The sequence below is a fragment of the Echinops telfairi genome, unplaced genomic scaffold, assembly GCF_000313985.2.
Source record: "Echinops telfairi isolate 266 unplaced genomic scaffold, ASM31398v2 ScPeMD7_7457;HRSCAF=8495, whole genome shotgun sequence".
Lineage (NCBI taxonomy): Eukaryota > Metazoa > Chordata > Mammalia > Afrosoricida > Tenrecidae > Echinops > Echinops telfairi.
This window is the reverse complement of record NW_022111357.1, coordinates 23,200,445-23,226,363: the sequence shown is the minus strand read 5'-3', so window position 1 is coordinate 23,226,363 and position 25,919 is coordinate 23,200,445. Positions and strand designations below refer to the sequence as shown.

At 45.1% G+C, this 25,919-nt stretch overlaps 1 protein-coding gene across 1 annotated transcript in view; it reads left to right on the top strand.

Moving 5' to 3' along the window:
• Positions 1–6,165, top strand: part of CDC42 (cell division cycle 42) — a 53,966-nt gene extending 47,801 nt beyond the window's left edge. The window contains exons 4-6 of the mRNA XM_004705126.3: positions 1,960–2,069; positions 2,184–2,381; positions 5,981–6,165. Of these exons, the coding sequence (XP_004705183.1) occupies positions 1,960–2,069; positions 2,184–2,381; positions 5,981–6,070 (398 nt within the window). The 3' untranslated portion in view covers positions 6,071–6,165. The remainder of the gene's footprint in view (positions 1–1,959; positions 2,070–2,183; positions 2,382–5,980) is intronic.
• Positions 6,166–25,919: the final 19,754 nt, after the last annotated feature.

Here is a 25,919-nt window from a genome sequence, read left to right as displayed (position 1 = left end):
CCTGTGAGTTGGCATCAACTCAGTAGCAGTGAATTAGCGTTTTAGGAGCCCTGGTGGGCATTGTGTGTGTTTTACGATTTGGGCTGCAAATCGTGAAGTCTGCAATTTGAACCCACCAGACGCTCTGCTCCATGGGAGAAAGATGAGGTTGTCTTTTCCCTTAAAGATTTATGAATGTGAAATCTTAAGAGAGCAGTTTGACTTTGTCCTGTAGAGTTGCTGTGAGTCAATTAACAGCTGGTTTTGATCTAGTTCTTGGCCATACTTGTTTTTTTCTAGGTGCTCTTAATTTCAGATAGCTGTTTCATGTGCACAAAACGAAGTAATTGAACCAGCTTTGGTCGTCATGTTTTCATGGATTTTGTCGGCTGGATATCCCTGAGCTTTTGTTTCTGTGGATGGTTTCACTGCCTTTGTTAATTTGAGTAGGATTGATTTTTTTTAAAAAAACACATTAAAAAATCATTTTATTGGGGGCTCATACAATTCTTAGCATTACATTTTAATAAAACTTTATCCTGAATTGGGTGAAGGTTTACAAGCAGATCAGGCTTCCATTTAATAAATTATACACATTTTGTCATTAATTGCAATCCCCATAATATAACAGCACATTCCACTTCTTGCCTATTTCCTGTTCCCTTTCCTTTTTCCCCTAACCCTTTGAACTTTGTCCTTGGCTAATAGGTAATGTTGCACTTTTCATCTTAAATGACCTATTATTCTAAGGCAGTGGTTCTCAACCTTCCTAATGCTGCAACCCTTTAAGACAGTTCTTCATGTTGTGGTGACCCCCAAGCTTAAAAATATTTTCGTTGTTACTTCATAACTGTCATTTTGCTACTGTTGTGAATCGGGTGACCCCTGTGAAAGGAACGTTCGGCCCCCCCAAGGGGTTGTGACCCACAGGTTGAGGACCACTGTTGTAAGGTGTGTGCACCTTCCTCGTGTCCGTGTTCGTCTTGTAGACATGTTTATTAGTGGTTGAAAATTGAGCCAGTGTGAAAGGTGACTGAGTGCCAGGCTCAGGGTTGTACCAGTCTCTGAGCAGCTCTTCTCGGCTCAGGGTTGCTGACATAGAAGTTGGTGCGCACCATTAGTTCATTGAACTCATTGTTTCCATTCTCCTCTAGACAGAGACCAATAGCCGCACCTTAGAGGCTGCTCACCAGTTTTTAAGACCCTCCTTGCTACTTGCCAGAGTAAGATGTACAAGTGCATTATGCCTTTTGACCTGGTGTCCCTCCACACTGTACTAATGAACTCCTAGTACTCGCTGTCCCTCAAGATGTTTGCTTATGTCTCAGATTTCCCTAACTCTTGCTTCTGTGTGTTCTACTTCCATGGGTATATTTACAGCCTAGGTAATTAGACCTTTGTCAAATTTATATGTTCACGGTGTTTACTCCCATTGTTTAAAATAATATCTTCAGCAACAGTGTATTCTTATTACATTATTGCTGAGCTTAAACTTGACAGCAAAATTGAAGAGTAAAATTTGGTAATACAATAAAACTTGAGAGCTGGAACCTATATGGAAGGCAGAACCCTGTCAGCAAAGAAAAACATACATATTTTCCACTAACAGAGTAGTAGGAAAGTAGCTAAGCATGCCCTCTGCTGAAGACAGGAAACCTAGGAAACTTGGAAAACCAAAGGCAGTTCCATCAAGTGTTGGCTGCCACTGGTTTCACTTAAAAGCAAATGACTGAAAACAAAGCAAAACAAAAAAACCCCACCCCAAATCATTGTTACTCTAAGTGCTTGATATATGAAATTGAATTAACTTAGTAAGACTATTGCCTAGATTTTATATTACAAAACTGTATCTCCTATTAGATATTGTTTTTGTCTGGATAGTGATCAGTGTTCTGTTAAGCTTAGTTTGCTGACTTCTGACCTTAATACTGCAAGGGCACAAAGACTTACTACTGACTTCTCTCCGTTTTCCCTCACCAGGGCAAGAGGATTATGACAGATTACGGCCGCTGAGTTATCCACAAACAGATGTTTTTCTAGTCTGTTTTTCAGTGGTCTCTCCATCCTCATTTGAAAATGTGAAGGAAAAGGTGAGTTGGTCAAATATTCTTTCCCTGAAAAAGGTTGTTCCAGCACTTCTGTTGACCTGTTATAAATTGATTTTTAGGATTGTAGATTAAATTTTTAAAATACCTTTTCTTTAGTGGGTACCTGAGATAACACACCACTGTCCAAAGACTCCTTTCTTGCTTGTTGGAACCCAAATTGATCTCAGAGATGACCCCTCTACTATTGAGAAACTTGCCAAGAACAAACAGAAGCCTATCACCCCAGAGACCGCCGAAAAGCTGGCCCGTGACCTGAAAGCTGTCAAGTATGTGGAGTGTTCTGCACTCACACAGGTGAGGACTGTTTGCAGTGCCATCTATTTGCTGAACATTGGGTAGATTCTTAATGTGCTCGGGGCACCAGCGTTCTGTCCAGCAGTGGGCAGCAGGTCTTGAAAAAGCTGCCTGGGAAGAATAGGATCAGCTTCATAATGTCTGTTACTTTGCTCCAGGTTCTCTGTATTTACAGAAAAATAATCAGTCTAAGTTAAACTCTTGTGTTCATAAGCTCCTGTGTTGTACTGAATGATTTTCAGTGTTCAGGGATTATGCTTAGTGTACACACACATACTGTGTGTGTGTGTGTGTGTGTGTGTGTAACAGACCAAGTAAATTTAACGAGAATGTGAGTGATTTAAAAAATTTTCTTTCCTATGTAAATATATTTTTATCTTACCAATTCTTATAACTGATATTACCGTTTATAGAGTAATTCAATTGGGTCAGGAAATTATTCATAATAGCTGAGACTTCCATGTAAGAAAGCTGCATTTACTGTTCCTGCTATAATTATCAAGCATGCTCTGCATAGTGCTTGTATTCCTGTGTGTTTGGAAGTGTTTTTCCCGTGTATGGCTTTTTCTTCTGTCTAATTTGGAATGATTTAAATAGACTATCTTTGTAAGCTTGATGGCAAACATCAAATTCTGAGGGTGGGAGGAACAGTAAGAGTATTTAGAGTGAGAGTCGTAACTGGCCTGTCTGGTATAATAACCCTCACCTTCATGGTGTTATTAATAACCTTTTTTGAATATTGCTCTTGGGGCAAAGGAAAGAGTTCTGAAAGCCGTAGTCTATAACCTTTATATTATATTGGTACTTTGGTGGTTCAGTAGGAGCAAACTTGCTTAATTAAAATAGGGCAGGGTGGAGCTTTCTAATAATTGTGTTCACCCCACCCAGGTTCGTTATGCTTACTTTTTCAGGTAATGATTCTTAAAATTTTTGTTTCCTTACACCTTTAGTGTTTTGGTTATATATACACTAAGGTGAATACTATTTATAATTACATATACTTATAAATACGTATTATAAATGATATTCATAACTGCATAGTATATGCTAGGCATTTGGTATATAGAGCCTAGGCTGTAGTTTAAGAACTTTGTACTTGGTGCACACTTGGCTTTCTAAAGAGAAACTTTTTAAGTGCTTACCTGGGTATTTCTCAGGGTAATTTCAAGGCCTAGTATCAGGTAATTTGACAAGCCTGGATTGTCTTGGCAGTTTAATGCCATTATAAAGCAGATATTTTAAAAGTTTAGAAAATTTACCTCTTTGCACATAAGCACTGATTTGAGCTTCAAAAAATTTTCTAGTGCTTCTCCTTGGTGTTTTCATGTTACCTTCAGAAAAGGGATGGTTTGTATTAGGGGAGGAGTAGATGACTGGAGCGGTGTGTCACATTTGACCGACTATTGCGTACCATTCTCTAGGTAGAGAATGCCTGGGGGAAATGGAGGCAGGTAGGCCAGGTGGACCCTTAAGTCACTGTTGAAATTTATTTTAGATGCTTCCATGTAAGATTTTTACAATGTGAATGGATTTATGTAGTAAATCACTTTGCTGAGAATAGAATGGTCAGAGGGTTCTTCAGCAGGTACATTTTTCTTATGAGAGTTTTAAGTTTTGAGAAGGCAAAAGAAGAGAAGGTAGAACACGGGCTCTATGATTGTGTTTGAGGTAGAATTTTCAGGATCCAGATTCTGTTTGTTTATAGAACTCTCTATCAAAAGGTAAACACTCTCCAATAGTGAAGCAGGGATTTGTTTTTGATAGGTTATTTATTTTTCTTTGTCCACAATAAGCATAAAATAATTTGCTGCTTGTTATATGATAGCCATAGGTTCCATTGATTTCACCCCTTTTATGAAGCATATTTTCCTCTGTTCTAGCCTTCCTTTTGATAGTTGACCACCGGAGTTTCTTCCTAAATGTGTACAGAGAATTTCAGAGGAACTTTTGACTTTTATTTACTTTTTATACTTTATAAATGATAATAGGAAGAAGAAAATGTTTTGACCTGCTTTTAAACAAAGAGTATTCATACCCACTCCTCACTTACTGATATGGTTGGGTTCCAAAGATCAAGTCACTAGGAGAAAATTGGCACTGCGTGGAAATGGAAGATAACACCAGAACACAAAATGCAAATGGAAGATGAGCATATAATATCACAAAATGGAGAAAGGCTACATTATTATATAACTGCCAAACCACTGAGAATGAAGGCACAGCCAAGTAGACACATAACTTTTGACCATCAGAGCCTGCTTTATTCCTACTCTGCACCTCTGCCAAATGCACAATGCAAATGCACAAAATAGTTGGATAGTAGATTTTTTCAACTTGACATAAATGTGTTTGTCAGATATAAAATGTGTATAAAAACACATAAATGTCAGATAATGAACTAGTTGATAAGTAGTTGAGTGTATTACTATTTATTTTGTGTCCAGTGGAATAAATAAGTAGGTACCAGTTCTCTGAGATGTAGTGGTGGGAGTCGGGTGAGGGCATGGGATTGGACCTAGACGTTTTGGGACTGGCATTTGTTACTAGAACTGTATCCTGGCCTTTCTGGGAATTATTTTTGCTTGGCATGAAATTGGTCTAAGGAACACTTGAAATTTCTTTGGGTAGTAAACCTGTGGCTTCAGATCTAGGTGAGTTTAGGTGAGTCTGTAGACCTGGGCCTAAAGTACCACTTCTACTGAGTCCCACTGTCACGTTGGAGGTTCTGCTTGTGGTGTAAGTGTATTTCTGTATCTTAACCCCTGTAGCTCTGAGGCTAGTCTTTGTTTTCACTCCATGCTTTATGCTCTGATATTCATGCAGACATCAGAAAGCACTGGATTGCTTGCTAAAACTCATTCTAGGACCCATTCTTTGTTTTTCTATGACTTGGGTGGTAGTTATTTGCTCTAATAACATTACTGAATAACTGAAGTGTATGCTGTTCTAGAGTCTGTTCTTTAAACTCCACTCCCCCCTCCCCCCAACATACTCCCCGTTGATGCGGTTGAATAATTAACACTTTTTCTAAATGCCTGAACCTTTTTTGTTCTGAGAACCCAATTTATTTTGAAAATCCTGATTCAGTCCCACCCAGATAGGGCATTGAACCCAGAAACCTATGCATGCCTGTTAGTCTGCTATTTGTGTCCTTCAGTTATTCTAGGCTGAATTCACATAAGCTTGAAATGATAATAGATTCATTTCTAAGATGTGTATTATTAATAGAACACTGGGGAATCCATAAGACTTAATTACCCAGATGCACCACTTACCCAAATATTTTATGTTGGCATTATTTTCTTAAAATGCTATAATATCCAATGTCACTGTGCTGCTGTTATTTTAAAGGTCAACATACTACATTATCTTAATAGTGGCATCTTGCTCAGTTGACCTTTTTTGATACAGGAAGTTTTCTGTTCAGTTTTCACTTTCCCAATAATTGGCTTAAACTCTAGCTTCCTGGAATGGACATTTCTTGACTCTCATTGCTTATGTGAATTCAGCCCATTTGATCTGGACTGCTATTTGTATCTGCTAGTCTTTCTAATCCTCTAACCTGGCTGCTATTCTCTCTCCTCCCCTCTGTCTTATAGAGAGGTCTGAAGAATGTGTTTGATGAGGCTATCCTAGCTGCCCTCGAGCCTCCGGAAACTCAACCCAAAAGGAAGTGCTGTATATTCTAAAGTGTTTTCTCCTTCCCCTCTTTGCTGCTGCTTCCTGTCCCACTACTGTAGAAAGATCGTTTCAAAACAAAGGAATAAAATCATCCTGTTTGAAAGCCTCTGCGTCTTTTTACTCACCACCTTAGAGCAACCTCTGTATTAGATTTTTTTGGGGGTGGGGGTGGGGTCAAGAATGCTATATGCTATAACTTAGAGAATATTTTTTGTGTTCAGTAGTCAAATTTGGACTTGTTTTACTTTCTGCTGCTTGAGTTGCCTGATGCTCAGAGCTTTTTGGTTTGGATTATTATTGAAAAAGGGACCATGGTCTGGCATTAAGAATGTCCTCTAGGAGAAAATAAGAAGAGTTTTAAGCCCTTCTAGATCTTAGTTCTTGATGGAGAAAATGACACAAGCACCATTTTACTCTTATGATCGATTGTTAATTATAATTGCATGAGAAACCTTCATGGAAAAAAGGTGACCTGCTAGTAGAGTTGTAATGGGGAAGGGAAGATTCGCTTCGGTTTTCCTTCATGCAGTGAAACTTTGTGTTGCTATTGCTTTGGCTGTCTGTGCTGTAGTAAGAGTATTTGTCAGTCGGGTTGGGGAGACATTGATGTATATGCTACTGCTTTAAGAGATCATTTGTTACATTATCTTTTAAGCCTGGCATCCATTTTAACGGTTGACTCAAGATTTGTTAATGTTGAGATGTAAAGCTATTATCATTACATTTTCCTGCTTCTGATTTTATTGTTGTGAGGGAAACTTACAATTGTGGTTACCTTAAAATTTGAAATTAAAAAGCAAAAACAATTATTTGTATAAATGCCTGATGCAGCCCTTCTTCTTGTTCTGACTGGCTCTAGTTTTATGTTTGTACGAGGTACCCACATTTTTGCTTCCTTAAGTCCTCCTGGCTTGTGCCTGATGGATGAGATAAAGAGAGTTCAAAGTGATTATCTTTGATACAGCCACCATGATTGCTCTTTCCATCTTTGCCTGCGCCTTCCATATAATAAAGTTGCTACTTTCTTGTGCTAGTCCCCTGGGTCCTGTTCCATATCCAGCTGTTTCATTTGAATGCAGAGCTGCTTCACTTGTTTTTATGTAAAATGTTTCAGCAGCACATTACAAAACTTACATCGAATGAGCAAATGACACATGTGCTTGGTTGCTTCTTGTGACATACATTGGTCTGCAGAAAGCTTTCTTAAAGGACCACTGTCTCACTCATGAATATCTGCCCCTTTGTTCCTGAATTGTTGGATCCTTCCAGGGCCCTGACTGGACCAAAGTTGGTGAAGTGAGATTACTGTGTTGAAATTCAGAGATGTTTGTAATGTTTCCTCCTTTTCCATCTCATGGAGATGTGTATGCTTTTATTTGAACTTGGACTTCACTGAAAATCAGACTGCCCATTTTTTCTTTCTGCCCCTTTTCAGAAAGGCCTAAAGAATGTGTTTGACGAAGCAATATTGGCTGCCCTGGAGCCCCCAGAACCGAAGAAGAGCCGCAGGTGTGTGCTGGTGTGCGTCTCTCTGAGCCTTTCTGCACAGCTGGTGTCGGCGTCATACTAAAAGCAATGTTTAAATCAAACTAAAGATTAAAAATTAAATTTCGTTTTTGCAATAATGACAAATGTTCTGTACCTACCCACATGCATTTGTGTGAGACAAGGTCCGTATGTATGTAGGTGTGGCCCCCTGCCCTCTCCCTGTACTAGTTAATTTTGAGTAATTGTATAGTGTCAGAAAAGTGATAAGTACTAGTTTTTGTTTCGTTGTTTCAAGGAGATTTTTTTTAAAGCAAGGCATGCTTGTTGATGACTGTAACAAACTAATTCAAAATTTTGAAGCTGCTCCCTGATTCTACTCTGGAGAGTAACGAGTAATCTGGGACATCTTAGTGTTTTGTGTTGTTTTTCCTTTTATGAGGGTGGGTGGGTGGGGGGAGTGTGTGGGGAGCTCATTTTACTTAGTTTTATTTTTTAATTCAGTAACCAGTGGACAGCCCCTGAGGGGAGGAAGACGGGATTGCAGTCACATTCCACTTATAGATCAAGTTTAGAAACCATGTTCCCCACCTGGTGCTCTTAGGAAGGAGTAGGATAAATGCCTCATTCAATAACATGCTCCTTTTTGAAAGTTGCCTTTCTCTCCACCCTAGAGTAGGTCCAGTATTTGATGAAACTCATGGCAGTGGGTGGAGCCTGTCTTGCCCCTCCTCTTTTCTAGGATGCACTATATACTTGACTGTGACTTTCAAGGAAATTTGTTTGCCTTTTGCTGAGTTTTTGGAAGTTAATTTCTAACTTCTTTTACTGATGAACAAGAAAAGTATTGTACCTTTAAAAATACACCAAATGAATTGAGTTCATAATTTAAAAAACCGTTTTCCTTGTCAGTCATTGTCTGATATGCTTAGCTTAGATGTGCAGCTTAGTAGGATATGATATTGTGTTCTAGAACACAACCGAAGACCTGGTGTACAGAGGACGTATGAGAGGTGGTGCTAGCAGACAGATGTCTATGGAATGATTCACATCCTCTTTCAAGTGATGGGGATGGAGGCCTGCTTCATTAAGAAGCTGGGGGTGGGGTGGGGGTGGGGAGAACATTTAACAACATGGGGACCAGTCAGGGGAATCCCCTTATTTCAGTTTTTACATGTGAGGAACCCTAGAGCAGCCAGTTGAGGCTCTCTAGTTTAATAAATATCATGGAACGAGTCTTAAGAAGACTCTACATAAGTGTTAATAGGGATTTTACCAGCTTATTTTGGTGCAGTTTCCAGTTTCTTAAAATGTTTAGGTTATCTTTTCTACCTTCCCCAAATCCTAATTCGTGTAGAATCATTAGTGTTGAACCATTGCTTTCTCATGTCTCAATTCTTTGTATATGCATTCTTTTCAGATGTATTAAACAAACAAACAAAAAACCCTTTACAAGCCAGCCTGAGGGTTGTTCTTTTCACCCACCCCCCGCCTCTGACTTTTCAGGTATTTAGGAATGGGAACTTAACTCCTAACATCGATTTCTAACCATTTTGCAGATAAAATTTTACGGCTTGGTTATTTTTATTTCACTTACTCCTTGAAATATATGTATATTTTCCCAACATATTCAGGCTTGTGTTTTCTCCCCCGAGTTTGGCAAGCCGCCCAGAAACTCCTTTCTTCAAATACCCAGTGATTTCATAGCAGTTCTTAGTGAAGAAATATTTAGGAAGCTTACTGCTCATATACCAGCACACCTTTGATCCATAGATTAGTTGGAAGATATTTCCCTCCTGGCTTTTCTGCATCAGTGGTTCTCAAAATTAGCCGCTTATTGTGTCATGAAAATAGTAAAATATTTCAGGTCTTTCCAAAATGCAACCAAGTTTGAGAACTGCCACTCTGAGGTTGCTATACCAAACTGTGTCCATTAGGTTCCTGATACATTGTTGTGAATCTGAACACGAGATAGGTGGCAGCAATGATTCGTTTGCCTTTGAATATTAAACTGATTGGAGACTCTTAGAGACTAAGGACTGTTACTCCAGTCAAGATGGTACTGTTCAGACTCCTCTTCTCAAAGCCACGTTGGGCTTGGTTCCGTGCCGTCTGCTAGAATCAAGCTGGGGTGGAAGGGGTGAGGAAGAGGCACTAATCTAAGCATGACTGATGGATGCACCATGTATTGTCTTCCTTGCTGACTATGTTTCGGAGAGCTACCTGGCTCATGTTGTGACACCGTGGGGACCACACCCTGTGTATCCCTAGTTCATAACACAATGCTGACTCATGGCAAGCCTGGAGGACAGGGTAGAACTGCTCCTGTGAGTTTCCAAGATGGTAACTGATAGGAGGAGTAGAAAGCTCCATCTTTCTCCCATGGAGCTGCTGTTGGTTTCAAACTGATGACCCTGTGAATCTCAGCGCAGCTCATAACCACTACCCTATGAGGGCTCTTCAGCCACCAGTAGTGATCTGCTAATTAACTTTTTGAAGCCCTTGTTCCCAGCATATTGTAGGTATAGACTCAGTTCCTGCAACATGGTGTATCATTCAAGCTGTGATTTTTCAGAAGAGGTCAAGACTTACTCCTGATCAGGATTTGTATAATTGTGTATTGGTGTGAGCTTTGTTTCTATCACATTTCTGGTTGATGGGGTTAGCGGTACATGTTAGATGCTGTGGTCCATCAGAAGAAATGAAAACTGGAACCCTCTACCATTTGACTAACAGTGACCCAAAGGCAGAACAGGACTCCGCTTTCTGAGTTTTCAGGGCTGTAAAAATTTATTGGAACAGAAAGCCCTCACCTTTTTCCCTTGGAGTGGCTGGTGGATTAAAATAACTAACCATGTGATTAGAGAGGATGAGAGGTTGCATTTAAAACATGTAACCGGTAAAGTTTGGTGAGTGTAAGAGGAAAGAAAGTGGGGTAAGGAAAAGTTAGGGAGCAGTGCAGGTAAGAGACTACCAATTTTTGTGAGGAATTAATTTGTTCTACAAAACCCCTAACTGGGAATTCTGGAAAATCCAGAGTTTGTAGTGCCAGTTTACTTGGCGGTATTACGAATATGATTACACTTTCCTGTAGATGATCGGTCACTAATCAAATCCAAACCAAACATGTTGCCATTGAGGCCGTTCTGACCCAGCACCCTTATAAAACAGTAGAACTGCCCAATAGCGTTGCCAAAAAGCTGATCTGTATGGAAGGGGGACTATAGCTTCGCCCTGTGGAGCAGTGGGCAGATTTAGACCACAGACATTTTAGGCATCAGTCAGTGACTGCTTATGTAAAGGGGGACATTGGGTGTTTTTTTATATTCAGGTGGATGAGGGCCAGTTGTCTGAGCAGCCTTGGACAGGCGAATGCCTTTCCCTGCAGAAAGTAACCTCCAGGGGACTAGGTTTTTTTCTTGTTCCTTGCAGCAGCCCAGGCCGAGAACAGTGCTTAACACATAGGAGGCTCTAAAAATAGTCATTGGAGGAATGCGGGATTTCAAGAATGAGTAGGTGAAGTAAAGCAGGTCAGTATGGCTCTGTCAATCAGTTATCCATGCATCAGAAGAACAAAGGTGGCCAGTAACAAATTTGATTCTCATTTCTGCTTAGTAGGTGAGTGAGAGTGCCCAGGGAATCACAGTGGTATAGAGGCTGGAAAGGGGATCTTTCCATAAAGCAGTCTGAAGCAAAAGTACACTTTTAGTGTAAGATGACACTGATACATCACTTGTTTTCTAAAATCACAGTGTTTTGACAGAAGGTCTTCGAAGTCAGGCAGGTAGTTAAAGCTGAGGCCCTGGATATGGAATTTTATGCCAGTAGGAGGTATGTTAGGAGAGAAAAGAGCATTGTGGTGTGGATAGTCCACTTGTGATATTTTTTACTTTCTAAGGCGTGTTTGTCCTCAGTTTTATACAACAATCAGAGTGCATCGGAAACTCATGTTCCTAATTTCTGTTTTTATGGCCTTTATTGTTAAGTGCCATGGAGTCGACCCCAGGCACAACAAAAGGAACCACTGAGCCATATTCTCAGTGCCAGAGCCCAGTGATACATACACTGTTTCAAAAGATCGTTATAGTGCTGGCTTTTTGGGTCCTTAGGTCTTTCTTGCATAGCCAAGGACTACCTTCCTGTACGAGTTTCTCCCAGAATTTTGCCAAGACCTGCTCCTGGATAATTTCATTCTTTGTGAGGTCTCATTGTAAGTCAGGTATTTGTTTCATGAACAAATAGCACCTCTTCCCTGTGCCCAATATTGTGAATCTGTAGATATGGAGAGATCTGGGGATCGAATTTTCAAAGGCTCCTCAAGTATAACTTTGATTAACCCTGTATTGGACCAGTGTACACATCAGTTGAACTTTACTCTGGCCCTTTGTCACCTAGGAAATGTATTTTTTTTTAAAAAGTGTGGGGTTAGCTATATATATGTGATCAGAACATGAACTAGAAATAAATTTTAAGGGGAAAGGGCTTTAAAAGAGGGAGGCTTCTTTAAACTCAGCAAATTATTTAATGTGCTACCAAGTTTTCAACCATCCCCCGCTACACTGGGTGATTTTAGATTAAAAAACAAAAAAATTTTTTTTGGATTTTATAAGGCACAGATTGGGATTACAGTTTATAGAGTTTATAAGAGTTTCCTAATTTGTAGTTCCAAGCCAGCATTCACCCTTGATAGGAGGAAAGGTTTTACAACATTCATAGTTCATCTGTTTTTTAGGGTGCCCTATGGGTAGAGGGCTCAAAAAATTTGTGTATCTCTTTCCATGAAAGTGCCTGCTAAAAAGGAGAAGGTTTACACAACCAAAAAATCTAGGAGCATCATAGTTCATCTTAATGGTGAGCTGGCACTGAGAGAATTTGGACAGACTGCAGTAATGAAGTTGCGTAGGCACCACTCTGAAAGAGGATCGGTGTCTGGGTTGCTGAGGGTTTCAGAGTCAGAATTAGAATAAAGAGGAAGGCTGTCGTCTGTGGTAACTTCAGGAAAACGTACCAGGCAAAGCTCGCTGCTGGTAGAGACCCTTTTCACCTCTCAGGGTATTCAGAAACATCTGCGGAGTATACAGCATCAGATGCCACCTTGCCAGTGAGGGTTCGAAGTAAATCAAACTGAAGCTGTTCCAGGGAGATGAAGGCTTTGACTAGCTTACAGACAAGGTTTGTTTTGGTCTGCTGCTGCAGAGCCCCTCCCCACTTCCCTTTTTTTGATTTATCAGACCTTTGAGAGGGCTGGTATTGTGTGTGACTTGATTTCCCTGTTTTCTCTGAATACATACAAATAGTTGCAAGTGGATTGGATTGATTTTTTTCAGTCCGAGTGATGAAACTGGCAGCTGCGCTTCCTTTGTGTGCACATGTCGCACTGAGGAATTAGTTTCTATGTCTTTGTGGTTAGCTGTAAATTGATGTAGTCACGTTACCGGTTTTCACAAAGGCAGGAATTGGAGAAGGGCACCTGAGTGGGTTTACAAATTTGTTTGCTTCTGAGCTGTAAGAAAGTCCTCTCAACTTACTGGCCATGGGCTATGGAGGTGTGACCTCATGACGGTGGAGAAGTTCGTGCCAGCCTCACACTGTCGATTTCTTGTTCCATTTAGACAATGGGAGTTACTTTTACCTCCTTCCTGTATGTGTTCCCTCTTCCTAGAGGCTAGGGCCTAGCCCATGAGCTCTTTGGATGGTTCAGGCTAGTGGTGAATTTCAGTTAAAACTGAAGGTTGCATGCAGGAAGTACTCTGCCAACTATGAGGGGGCTTCAAAATGTTTGTGGAGAAATTCAATTATCTTTTGATTTCATTTTCCCATGAACTTTCTGAAGCACCAACATAGCTGGGCATCGCGTCCTTATGGGCTCTAGATGTATGGGGAGAAGGTGGTGCCCGAGAAAGTTATAGAAGCAGAGTCAATACTTTGGTGGGATGGGTAATGGCCAGGACTTTTAGGAGAGGTGGCTAGTAAAGCTGAGCATTTATGGTCAGTCAGTTTCAAATCCAAAATCGTGTCTATTTGTGAAAAAGTGGTAAGGTGATGACATCTGGCCTCTGATTTCACAAAGGGGGAAGGAGAATCAGACTCTCAGGTCAATTCCTGTGAGGGAGGGGCCCAGGCATGCCTCTACCTTTTTCCCTCCCTTGACACCAACTGCCCCTTCCATGGCATGCTCTATTCCTCTCAGCTGAGAGCAGTAAATTTTTTTGCGATATCCACACACAAAATCTTGTTTATAGTTGATCACATTACAGTAGAGGATCAGAAATGTTCAGGATACAGTTCTTTAGTTAGAACAGCCTCATCTCTGCAGTCCCTGGGAGAAGACTTCTCTCTGATTCTCAGCCCCTTGGCCTGGCCTTTTGCCCTCAAGTGATCCTTTAAAGCTCTCTTAGCATGACTGATAAATGTCCAAAGGGCACTCCACGAGCCATAAACCTCAGCTTGAAGGTTCTTGGCTCTGGCTCCATGTTCAAGTGCCTGGAAGCAAGCACTTCACTGCACAATTGAGCCTCCCAGCCCATCACTCAGCTTTATTTGCTCCACGGGCCTAGAAGCCCACCACACTGCCTCATGCTGCTGCTACTAGTCTCTCAGATTTCTGTCACCCCGACCTGGAAGGTTCAGTACAAACAGATATGGGGTTCCAAATGACGTCCTCCACTTCTGGGTCTTTTATTTTGATTGTTGTTAGATTCCCCACTTGACGCTTTGGAGACGGCTTATTTTCTATCCAGGAGATGCCAAACTTGACCAATCCCCACTTTAGGCATGCCTCCCACAGGTCTGACACTAACTGCCTACTTTTATAATCGCAACCCTTTGTAATCACACAACTGAATCCTTGATATATCTCAGCCGCTTCCTCCACCTTCATTCACTCAGACCCAAAAGCCCCGACTGGAAGAGCCTTACCAAGTACATCTCTTCACGCCACACGGCTGGGTAGCAATTACTCTGAGCCTTGAGTGTGTCATAAGTAGTGTGAACTTGGATGAGCCAGTGACGCTCCCAAAGTGCCATTTGCTTCATCTGTAAGTTAGGGACAGTGACATTTCAAAAGTGAGTGTGATGAGTACATGAGATGATAGGTGAGGCATTTTGGAAACCCGAGTGTTAGGCAATTTTAGCAGTTAGCAGATAGACACTGCAATGGGAAGGATTTAAGTCAGGTCCGAGGACTACTTACTGATCCCATTGTGACGTGTGTATTACAGGACTATAGATTCAGTATTTACAAAGCTAGGAATTTAGAGCTCACGACAGTTTAGAATTTTCCTTAAGCAAAACCTGAGACCCAGAGAGGGAGGTTTTGCCCAAACTTTAAATTTCATAGAACGACCTTGTGTACGCAATCCACTGTTCCTGCAGAGCTTACATGCTCCACCACCTAATAGCTCTTGGGAGGCAGGGAAACCAGGAATTCCTGAAGGTCAAGTCCTTTGTGCAGTTTCCCCTGCCTCAGAATGAACAGGAGCGGGCCCCCTAGGCTGAGGCCTACAACAAGATCCTGCTGGCCTAAGCCAGGTTAGTGCACATCAAGTAGTAAAACATTTCCAGAGGATAGTCTAATATGAAGATCTCTTAAATCATCCAAAAGCCTTGTTTTGTGTAAGGTTGATTTAGCAGATGTGTATGCATAGTTTATACATATATTGTGTACACACACACAAGTATTGAAACTACAAGGGTCTGTGGAAGATGGCAAAATGGATAAGTAGGGTTCTACTAGTGAAAGTGAGGAGTAGGGTTGAGAAGGAGCATTGAAAGGAAATTAGAAAGGCTTCTCAAAGAAGGGTGACCTTTAAGTTGTGCCTTGAAGGCTGGATCTGATTGGGACATGCAGAGATACACAAGCTCGTTCAGGCTGAAGGAGTGTGAGCGAAGATGGGAGCGCTCTGACATGTTGGAGGAGCACACCTGGTCTAGGTGAAGTCCAGTGGGAAGAAGTGAGAGCCTCGCCCTCAACACCCTGGGAACACGGAGACTGGTGAGCACGTTCAGGGAAGGTGTGCCCTTGAGACCGCAGATCATAAGAGACATGGAGCGTAAGAGCTACATGAATTGAACACTTCCTGTGTACTTTGCACTGTGTGAAGCACATGGCAGTATCACTAATTCCCAAACAGTTCTGTGGAGATAACTACAGTTACCTTTGTTTTGAATGACTTGGAATCTTGGTCCTTTCTCATCACTGACCAGTAGCTCTAATCAGGGTTGGGACGTTGGGTCTGGTTCTGGAATGTATGTGCTTAACCCATACACAGCTGGTAGAGATTAAATGTGTGTGCCTCCAAACAAAGCTGGAAATGAACAGCTTGAACATCATACATTGCCCAGGGCCAGCACAGCAGCTTAAAAGCCTCATCTGCACTGTCGAGTACCCGCAGAGGAGCTTTCTGAGGTGCTTTTAGGAGCAGCGGTAACAGAATGAAACCCTTTAACTTTGAGAGGATGTGCCTCTTGGGGTGCCTTAGCCATTGTGTCAAGTGTTGCTGTTTTAAAAAATTTTTAATACTTGAATGTTTACTTTGTACTAACAATCTTCTAAGTTTGTATGTGAATATAGTTATGTAGTCCTCAAATTCTCATTTTTCCGTTGTGAAAACTAAGGCATAGGTGAGTTAAACGGCTTGCCGGGGGCTGTAGAACTAGTAGACGCTGGAGTGCGGATTTGAGTTGGGTAGCCTGCCCCCTGCTTTCAACTGTCTCTTTTCTTGCTAGCAGCCTGGTGAGTTGGACAGAGCCAGGGTACTAAGAAAGCTGGACCTTAGTGAGTGCCGACACTGAGAGGCTCGTGTGGGGTGCCTGCTTTCAAACTTAGCTCCCCTTTTTGCGGCCACAGCAAATGGCACCTAGAGCAGCACAGTTGTGCTCCACATTCTTGATGTGATCAAGAGAAAGGGAACAGCCGAATAAGCTTGATCAAAATATGGGGAGGTAATTGGGGCTCTGGAGCAGTGTTTAACCTAAAGCTCGCCTTGATGGTCCTCACAGTAGCTAACTTTGAGTTAGATGGCAAACTCCTAAATTTCAGATGTGTGCATCAGTGCTTCCATTTGGCCCTCAACACAACCTGTAAAGGAGGCAAGGTAGATGTATCATTTGTTGGATGGCAGTATTGAAGTTCAACAACTTGTCATTGTGTTGTTGTAGAGAAAGTACAAGCAAAGTCTTCAGTGTTGAGGCTTGGCTCTCACTAACTTGATGTCCACATTAGGCAAGTAAATGTGTATTGCCCTCACTTTGCCCTGGAAGTTGTGCCAGTTAAATGAAATGTTCTGTGTACAGCACAGTGTCTGGTAGAAGTCACCGACGTCGTCGTCGTCGTCGTCATGATGTCAAACTAGAACCAGAGAACCCTGCCGGCTTCTGGATCTTCGACTGCTGTATGAGTGAGGGATCCAGTTGCCCATTGTCAAGTGTAGGAAAGGGCTTTGAGGGAGCTGGAGTGTTTCACCTTTAAGAACTTTGTCATATGGCTGGGAATTTGGAGTGACAGATAAAACTGTATGGACTTGATGGCAATGTTGTTTGTTTGTTTATTTATAATCATCAGAAACTATCAAGCTACTATTATCACATGCAAGTAAAATTTTGTTAATTCAAAAATGGTTGTAGCAGTACATTGACAAGCAACAGATAAATTCAAGCTGGATTAAGAAAAGGATGTGGAACAAGGGATAACATTGCTGATGTCAGGTGGATCTTGGTACGAAGCAGAGAGATGTTTGCCGGTATTGTATTGACATTATCCAAACGAATTCGCCTGTGTGGGTCATCACAAATTATGGATAACATTGTGAAAAATGGGAATTATGGAATACTTCATTGTGGTTATACGGAACCTACCAAGAGGCTGTTATTGGAACAGAAGAGAAGGGTACTTACTATGTGGTTTAAGATCAGAAAAAGGTGCATCATATTTACTCATTCTGTAGGCTGAGCAAATAATCCGAGAAGCTGGACTATCTGAAGAAGTAAGTGTGTGAAGGAGTCTCAGAGGGTAAGACTTTGTCCTGTGTAAATTGGGCATGCTTTCAGGAGGAACCGGTTCTGGAGAAAAGGACATCGTGCTTGGTGAGGTAGAGGGACAGTGAACAAGAAGACCTCAGCTAGATGGACTGACACAGTGACTAACAGTGGGCGCAGTAAAGCAGTGCCTGTGAGGATGGCATGGGCCGGGCAGTGTTTTCTTTCACTGTTTCTGGAACCACCCAACAGCAACAACAACAAAGCCCTATTTTCCCATTGATCTTGCGTACAGAGATTGTCGGTCTGCATTCCCATAGTCGTGTTACTGACTACAGGGAATGGACTGGGGGTTGGAGACTTCGGATTTAGTTGGGTCCCTAGAATTTTCTTGGCTGTGCTGCGCATTTCTGTGCCTCTGTTTGCCTGTGCACACAGAATGGGCTTTCTGTCCCTATTTGTTCATGCCTTGTTAGCAGTACACCCTTTTGGGTCCCTAACAAGATCACATATAAATAAATCCCTAGTACATAAACAAAAAGTCTTATATGGAACAGAGCTGCTGAGGGTGAAGCCAGCCCAGCAGTTTTATCTCCCTTCCTCTGTTCCCTTGCCCCAAAACAAACCTTGTGCACCCTTTTGGGGCCTCTAGGGCTCTGCCAAGAGATTAGAAGGTCAGACAATGCTTAGTAGTTGTTGCATCCCCTCCCACAGTTGTAAGTCTTTGTTTTCTGGCTGTTGACCGATCGTTAATACAATCAGTATGCTTAAACACTATAGGACAGTGGTTGCTGCCGAGTCTGTTCTGACTCAGGGCGACCCCGTGTGTGCCAGAGTAGAGCAGTGTTTCATGGGGTTTCAGTGGCTGATTTTTCAGAAGAGCACCAGGTCTTTCTTCCAAGGTGCTTATGTGGGTGCATTTGAGCAACCAATCGTATTAACTGTTTGTACCACCCAGGGACTAAGTATACAAGTGTAGGTTGTCCTCGACTAGAGCCACTAAAGACCTATATAGATAACAGTAATAAAAGACAATAATAAAAAAAGGTTTTTCACAAATGAAGTATGTGAATTAACATCACAACCGACTTACAGTGGAGCTGTATTGTTATCGGGATGGACCCATCCTTGGCAGAGGACATGACTAAAACCTTGGAAAGGGAGGGGCAGCGTGAGAGAGAGGAAAGCCCCTCAGTGAGGTGAATGGACCCAGTGACCAGCAGTGACTCCCACACTGCTGGCCTCCAGTGCTGGAGGGGTGGCCACGAGGGGGCCGTGTTTCATCTGCGGCTTACTGAGAGTTGGAACCGACTTCACAGCACCCAACAGCAAGCACCCTAATCTAAGATAGTTTATAGAAATAAAACCACAATGTGGTTTTAGGGGGGGCTTCCTCATCTAAGCAGAGGGTTTCCCAGGTTTATTCTTGCTGTAGAAACACCACACATGTTTGGTTATTGTCTCTGACTTCAGATGTAGAGATTGTGTGGGGTGATGTGCCCAGTTTACTGTGGTGTTTTCCAGGGTGAGAGGAAACTCTGATCAATACAGGAAGTAGTCGTTGAAAGTCAGCTTTTGTTTGGAGACCGAACTGTTTCTTGTTCCGTTTATTCAGGAGGAATGATACAGCGATACGCTTTGGTATCGCATTTTCAGTTGACCTCTGTGTGACTTCTGTAAGCCTAAAATCTTTCCCTCTTTGGAAAATAGTGTTAACAATCACCTTCCAGTGTTAAGAAGATTAGCAATAATTTATGTAAATGATTCAGCATAATGAATAGTATTGGGAAGATAATGGAGGGGCCAGGAGCAGTAATGATCCAGAGCAGCCACTAGATGGCAGAGAAACAGCAAGAAAAGCCTGGCTGATTGTGCACCTAGGATTTAGCAAAATTTGTCCGTTTTTGCGCCTCTCCTTGTCCCTGGAAAGAGAATAAAGACTTTGTTCCTCAAATTGCTGGGGAAAGAATTTACGCCCTCAGTGTCTCCTCACACAGACCTCCAGCTTGCACTCCAGCTTGCTCCCAATCCGATGATCTTGCCTCACATTTCCGAAATCATTCCTACCAGGCCCTAGACCACAGTCGAGTTGATTTCTTGTGAGATTGCCTACCTTTCAGCTAGACTTCAGCCAAGCGTCAGTCTTCATCCTCTTACAATTGCATCCTGAACCCAGCTGCAGTGTGGACTCAGGGAAGCAGGTCCTTTGTTATGCAGATGCATACACGGTCTCCTACCTGGGGCAGAACAGCAGCAGATTTGGGCTGTGAGAATAGTGAGTGTTTGAGGGCTCAGACTTGGGGGAGATGGGCTTGTTTCCGGACTAAAGCGGAACGTTTTGATTAGAATGTGTACATCTGAGTGCCATTAGGGTTGGTGCCCCCTGGTGCTGTGACTGCTTTAAGTAGTTGGCTCTAAATAGAAAGATTGGCAGCTGGGTCTACGTAGAGACACCTTGGAAGAAAGGTCTGGTGGCCTCCTCCTGAAAAATCAGCCATTGAAAGCCATATAGAACCAAATTTTTCCTCTGATGCCCACATGAGTTGGCATCTCCATGGCAACTGGTTTATGTTTGTTTTAAATTGGGATCATTAGACTCATGCCCTTCTGCAGCTCTGAGTATCCAGAGCTGAAATGGGAAGTCAGGAGAATGTCCAGTCATTCGGAAGGATTTCCTGCTCTAAAGGAGGTAGTTGTATCTCTCTCAGTTCAGGCTCTCCGTTTTGCAAAGATTCACAAGCAATGGATGGAAAAGCAGTGTGTGAGTGGCTGACGTGAGATTCTGGGGCTGGAAGGGTCACTTGGTTCATATCTTTGCCTTGGGGCAGCTGAATGTGTGAATTAGAGGGGGGCTAAACCTCTAGGCTTGAATCCTCTCGGCCAAGCGGAAAGAACCTGTGGTAGGCTGGAAGCAGATGCAGATGGAAGTGAATATGGATGGCCCCTGGGCATCCCTGTTCTTGAACTCCTCAGCAGGCCTTCTCTCCAGTGTGTTGCTAGCCAGTTGGTTCTGGTCTCATGTTATCTGGTCTTAACGCCTCTCAACCTGAGTGTGGCCTCTCCAAAGGGTGTCCAGCGTGGGGTTGAGCACATAATGAGTTCAAATGTTTGATACGGGGAAAAGCAAGACGAGGAGAGTCAGGAATGAAAAGAAACCAAGAGAGCCCATTTTTGGGCCACCAGACCTGTCTGTTTATAAAGCGGAAGAAAGGTCATCAAAACTCTGAGAAAATGCCTTAGGGTTGAGCTTCTACAAGATCTCACAGACTGAACCCAAGTCTGGATTCTGGGTTGCATGCACTTTCTACTGGAGCACGTAACTTGGGATTGGGAAGGCCTAGGACTGGCTTTCCAATAATTTACAAAATGGGTAATATTCGTGAGCAGTACCTTGTGTCTTTGACGCCACACACCCTTGGGAGAGACCATTGCTAGTGCTTAGGTTGAAGCACAGGACTCTCAAGAGACAGCCTGCTAACAGCTGCTGTGGCACCTGGATTACAGAGTCTAGGTTTGCCGCCTCCTTGACGTTTCTCTTCAGGAAACTCTTCTCTATTTCTTTGCAGTTTAGAAACCACAAGTTGGGGAAGAAGGAACAGACACAAAAGGGCAGATTGAGTTGGAGCAACAGAAAGACTGTGGATCAAAACATCTAGGTTACAAACCCAGCTGTGCGTCTTATTAGCTGGGACTTTGGATAAGCCTGTTAACCTCACTGAGCTGTAATGTCTTCATCTCTAGAATGAAGTACTCTTGCATTGTTGAGCTGGTGTACATGAGATACGTACTCTGCAGACTGATGGCATTAGCCCTGTGCTGAGAGCAGGCACCCTGGGCCCAGGCTTGGTTCCTGGGAAGCTCACCCCAGGGGTTACAGACGCTGATGGATTTGTACTTTCCCAGTGGGAGAGGAGGCTGACTTCTCACTGGCTGTTGAGCCCTGGGACAAAGAAGAGACAAGCCCCAGAGCTTAGACAATCATGTCTTTATTATCTCAGATGTCTCGGGCCTGTCCCCCGCCTGGAGATATATGGCTGGGAAGGCTTGCTCCATGGCCTCGGCGCGATTCCAGCTCCTAGGAATGCCTGGCTGTTTTATAGCAAACAGGGTCATGCACAACAGCCCAGCATCCAGGCTTCTCCACCCCAGCGAGCTCATTCTCTCCACCAGCTTGTAAAACAGTGGGACCTACAGCAGTGTGACACAGGCTTCATGGCTTCTAGGGTCCATTCATTCTGGCACAAGGCAGCAGACCTGGGCAGTGGCAGACCCACCTAAGGCTCCGGGTGCAGGACCAGTGACACTGCTGTACCCAAGGGCCACCTCTGGTGCCAGCTCCTCAGTCTCCGTTGTAAGCACAGGCTGTCCTGTGTAGGCGCTTTCCCTTGGACCCTTTGTGGAGCAGCTGTAGGGAGCCACTCCGTTGACTTGTTTACAGATGCACTTGGCACAGATGGAGGGACCAGTGGCGGCGAGTCCTTGAGTTCCAACCTCCAGCTGCTCCCAGGTGCTGGGGAGCCTTCTACTCCGGGCCCCAAAGAAATGAGTCCACTGTTGTCTTTGGCAGCGGCGGCAGGAACTTGGGGATGAGGCGACCGGCAGACAGTGGGTCAGGGCATCATTTATAACAAAGCCATGTGGGCTGGCCCTTCGGGGAGGCCTTGCACAAGGACCAGGGGTCATGGACCCAGGCTGAGGCTGGGGCCCTGAAAGAGGAATTGGGTTTTGGGATCTGGGAACTAGTAGAGGGAATGGTTTAATCCTTTCCCACTTGTTTATCCTGGAGGAGGAGGAGGAGCCCAGAATCGCAGGCACCGAGCTGTAGCTTTTGAGAGCTTTCTGAGGATTCTAGCCCCTGCTTGCACCACTCCCGGCAGGAGCTGAGCCCACCTAGTACTTATTGGGGGCGCAGCAGTTGGTGGGAGAGGGTGGTGTTCCTAGGTGTGGGTCTCAGTTTACCTGGCTGTTGCTCATTCACTTGCCTTCCAGGCATGGGAAACAGAAGCATTAGGTTCCCCCCTCAAGGAGTTCACAGTCCAGAGGGGATGCAGTATGCTAGCAACTGGGTGGCCCTGTTCTGGATGGCAGGGACCTTGGGGAAAACACCACCCCTTTTCTTGTAAAGAGTGGCCCCTGACCTGAATCGTCAGCTGGCTCAGCAATCCTCGGGATGGGAGCTGGAGGTGGAAGCAGGCTCGGCCTGTTGTTACAGCAGCAGCAACAGCTGATGGCCAGGGACCTCTTCGACAGGCTGTGCTCTAGGTGCTAGTACTGGGCTATCCCGTCTCCCCCCCCAGCTCCTTTTCCTAACTGGCTAAGTGACTTGCCCAGGGTACTCAGCTGGGGGAGCTGGGGTTACTTGACTCCAGAACTTTAACCACTCAATCCCTCATGAGGTGAAGTAGTAGAATAGCCAGTGGGCGAGTGGTATCATTTGAACATGCTTATTGTGGAATCACCAGAGCTTAGATTTGTTTTCAGTCACAAGCTTTATTTTGAAATGTCAGCCAGAATTAACAGAAGGCAGGGGTTTTGTCCCTCCAAGCCAGGGCCAGAGGTTAGAGGTTGGGGATCTCTCGCCAATCAGCTGATACCTCTGCTGAGTGAACTGGGCTGAACTATGACCCTCCACGCCCCCATAGAGCTGTGTGTGCCCAGCACACTGACTTCCGCGAGGGTTGACAATGGTGCCCAGGAAGCTGGGTGCGCTGGCATATCATACGCCATATTGAATGTACCTGAGGTCCAGAGGAGAGGTTGGGAACGCGTGTGTAGATACTGGCCCAGGTGGGAAGGGGAGGGTACTTGGTACATGTCAGCTGTGATGGGAACTGGGGAGAGCTGTTTATTGGACACCCACCTACCTCGGTCCACTTCTTATAATAGTCTTCTGATGGGGCGCAGATTCAATAGAGGTTAACCCGGTAAGGAAGGGGCCTAGAAGTAGCTCTGACGCAGAGCTGTATGACTTCAGCCCCGTACCAGAACCGCTCGTTTGCAGGCAAGTCTAGTACCCCTCTTCATCCCCATCTGATGGGAACAGGCGAGTTGCTCCTTTGCTCCCCTCCCTCTTTCTGGGACTGAAGCAGTCTGCGTTCTTTGCAGCAGCCTGTGTCGTCCTGGTCACTTCTTTGGATCCATGCCAACTCTGTGATGAGTCAGAGGGGCAGCAACTTACCCTGTCCTGGTGGTGATAACCATCAGTCATCCCCGAAGTTTCCCAGGTGGCTCCCGCCTCTGTCCAAGAAGCTGGAGGAGGGGGCTCTGGCCTGCAGGAGGTGCCGGGAGGGGGACGAGGGATGAAGATTCCAACAAGGACAAGAAACTCAGCCAATGATCGTGCCATCCAAACTCAGTGGGCCTGGAACCCTAGTCTCTGTCAGAGCCCACCCTCAGCACCCTTCCCCACTCCGAGTGGCACGGCCACACTGCCCTGGGGGTGGCAGGCTCCAGAGGCTGCACAGCATGGAGGTTTGGGAGTTGGCCCTGCCACGCTCCACCTTTGATGTTGACTGGCTAGCCTCAGGCCCCACTGCAGGCCTTAGAGGGCTGGGCTGTGAGGAGAGCCAGGAAACAGCTTTGTGAGGACCCTCCGGAGAGTCCTGCTTCAGACTCTGTTGGCCTGTGTGCCACGGCAGTCAGTTTCCTGCAGTTCCCTAGTCACAGGTCCCCCTCTGCCGGAACTGCAGAGGAAAGAGTTCATCTAATGATTGTGCCAGGGTCCAGGTTTGATGTCCAAAGCCAGGGGTGGAGCAGCCCCCCCCGACCCCCACCTGTGTGCAGGGGCCTGATAGCTGTCTGTCACAGGGATGCGGCCCAGCCTTCTCAGCACTCCTCTGGAGCAGAGACTGAGCCTCTAGGTGGATGGAAGATACCGCTAGTTGAGTGAGAGAGTTCAGCTTTGCCCACCCAGAGACAGTGCTGCTCTGTGGGGGTGAGTGCTGGGCTGGGCCGGGCTTCAGCCGTGCGGTGAAGTAAATAGAGACACAGGCAGGGCTGGAGTGGGCGACTCCTGGTGGTGATGCTTCTTCCCTCCTCTGGGCCTCAGCATCCTTATCCATAAAGTAGGGACAAGCCGTGGAGAAATCGAGGTGCTGCCTTCTTGGCCTGTGGTGGCTTGGTCCCCTAGCCCAGTGCTCAGTGAGCCATAGGGGGTGGGGTGGGTAGGTGGTTGCCGTGTGCTGCTGGGTCCTGAGAGGGCTTCCCCCACACGGAGGGCTTCCCATAAGAGGCTGTGCCTGTCCCTTTCCCAAGACATGCCAAAGTGGCTTCAGTTTTGGCAGGAGGCCTGCGAGCTTGAGCGCTAGGAGGGTAAGGAGAGGTACCCAGTTAGGTGAGGGCAGGGCTTTGGCCACTAAGGCTGATGACTGTATGTGGAATTGGTCTAGATTCCAGCAGGAGGTGGGGGTGGGCACATTGGGAGGGCCTTGTCTGGGGTCTGGGCTCCCTCCAGTTGCTGAGTTGAGCCGATAAAGCCCAGAGGAGGCACCTCCTGGTCCAGGACTTCCAATCTGTGGCCAGACTTGTCCCGGGCCCTTTCTGCCTCCCTGGGTACCATCTCCCCAGCCTGCCGGCCTCGGGCTCTTTCTCCTCCTGGTGCTCTACCTTGGCCTTCCAGGTCGTGGGTGTGCTCCTTGAGGGCAGGACTCATGTTGGAGTAGGCTCTGGGCTACATGCATGGCCAGCCCCTGCCAAGGTGCCTACAGCCCAAGCTGGACTTGCTCCCGTGCAGGTGCCATGGTGGGATGGGGGCGGGTGCTGATGTGGACTCCATGGTTCCTTGTGTCTCGTTTCCTCATCCCGGCTGGCCCAAGGCTTGGGAACAGTGGCCGCCTTTCTGCGTGTGCTGTCAGGAACCGTTCGCTCTTCAGCAGACCGGGGTCCTTCTCTTAACCTAGAGAAGGCCCCGGGTTATTGGTGTTGTTCTTGGCGGTCCACCGGGCCCCGCAGCAAACAGGGAGGTGAGTGTGCACCCGGCCTGGACCTGTTTGTGTTGGCCTTGCCAGGCGGGGGATTAGCTCAGCTGGGCTGCTAATTGCCTTCGAAGTGCCGGCCGGGAGGCTGACAAGGGCTGGACCCCTAGTCCCCTCCTTCCCCAGCAGGCACAGTGCCAGGCTTGGGGGCCTGACCCAGGAGGGGCCCCAGTCTATCCCATCAGCGCTGGCTTGGTCTAGAAGCTTGGGATGCAGGCAGGGGGGGGTCACCAGGCTGGTAGCTTAGGAAGGGGGTGGTGGTGGTGGGATTCCTATGAAGTCATTGCTTGGGCCAAGCCAGGCCACCTTCCCCATGCCCCTCCTCCACATCCTTGAGAGCCCCCTTCCCTCCTCCTGAATCAGACTCCACTTACCTCACACCTTCCAAAGCTCAACGCTTTCTCCTCTTACTGGGAAGTTGCTG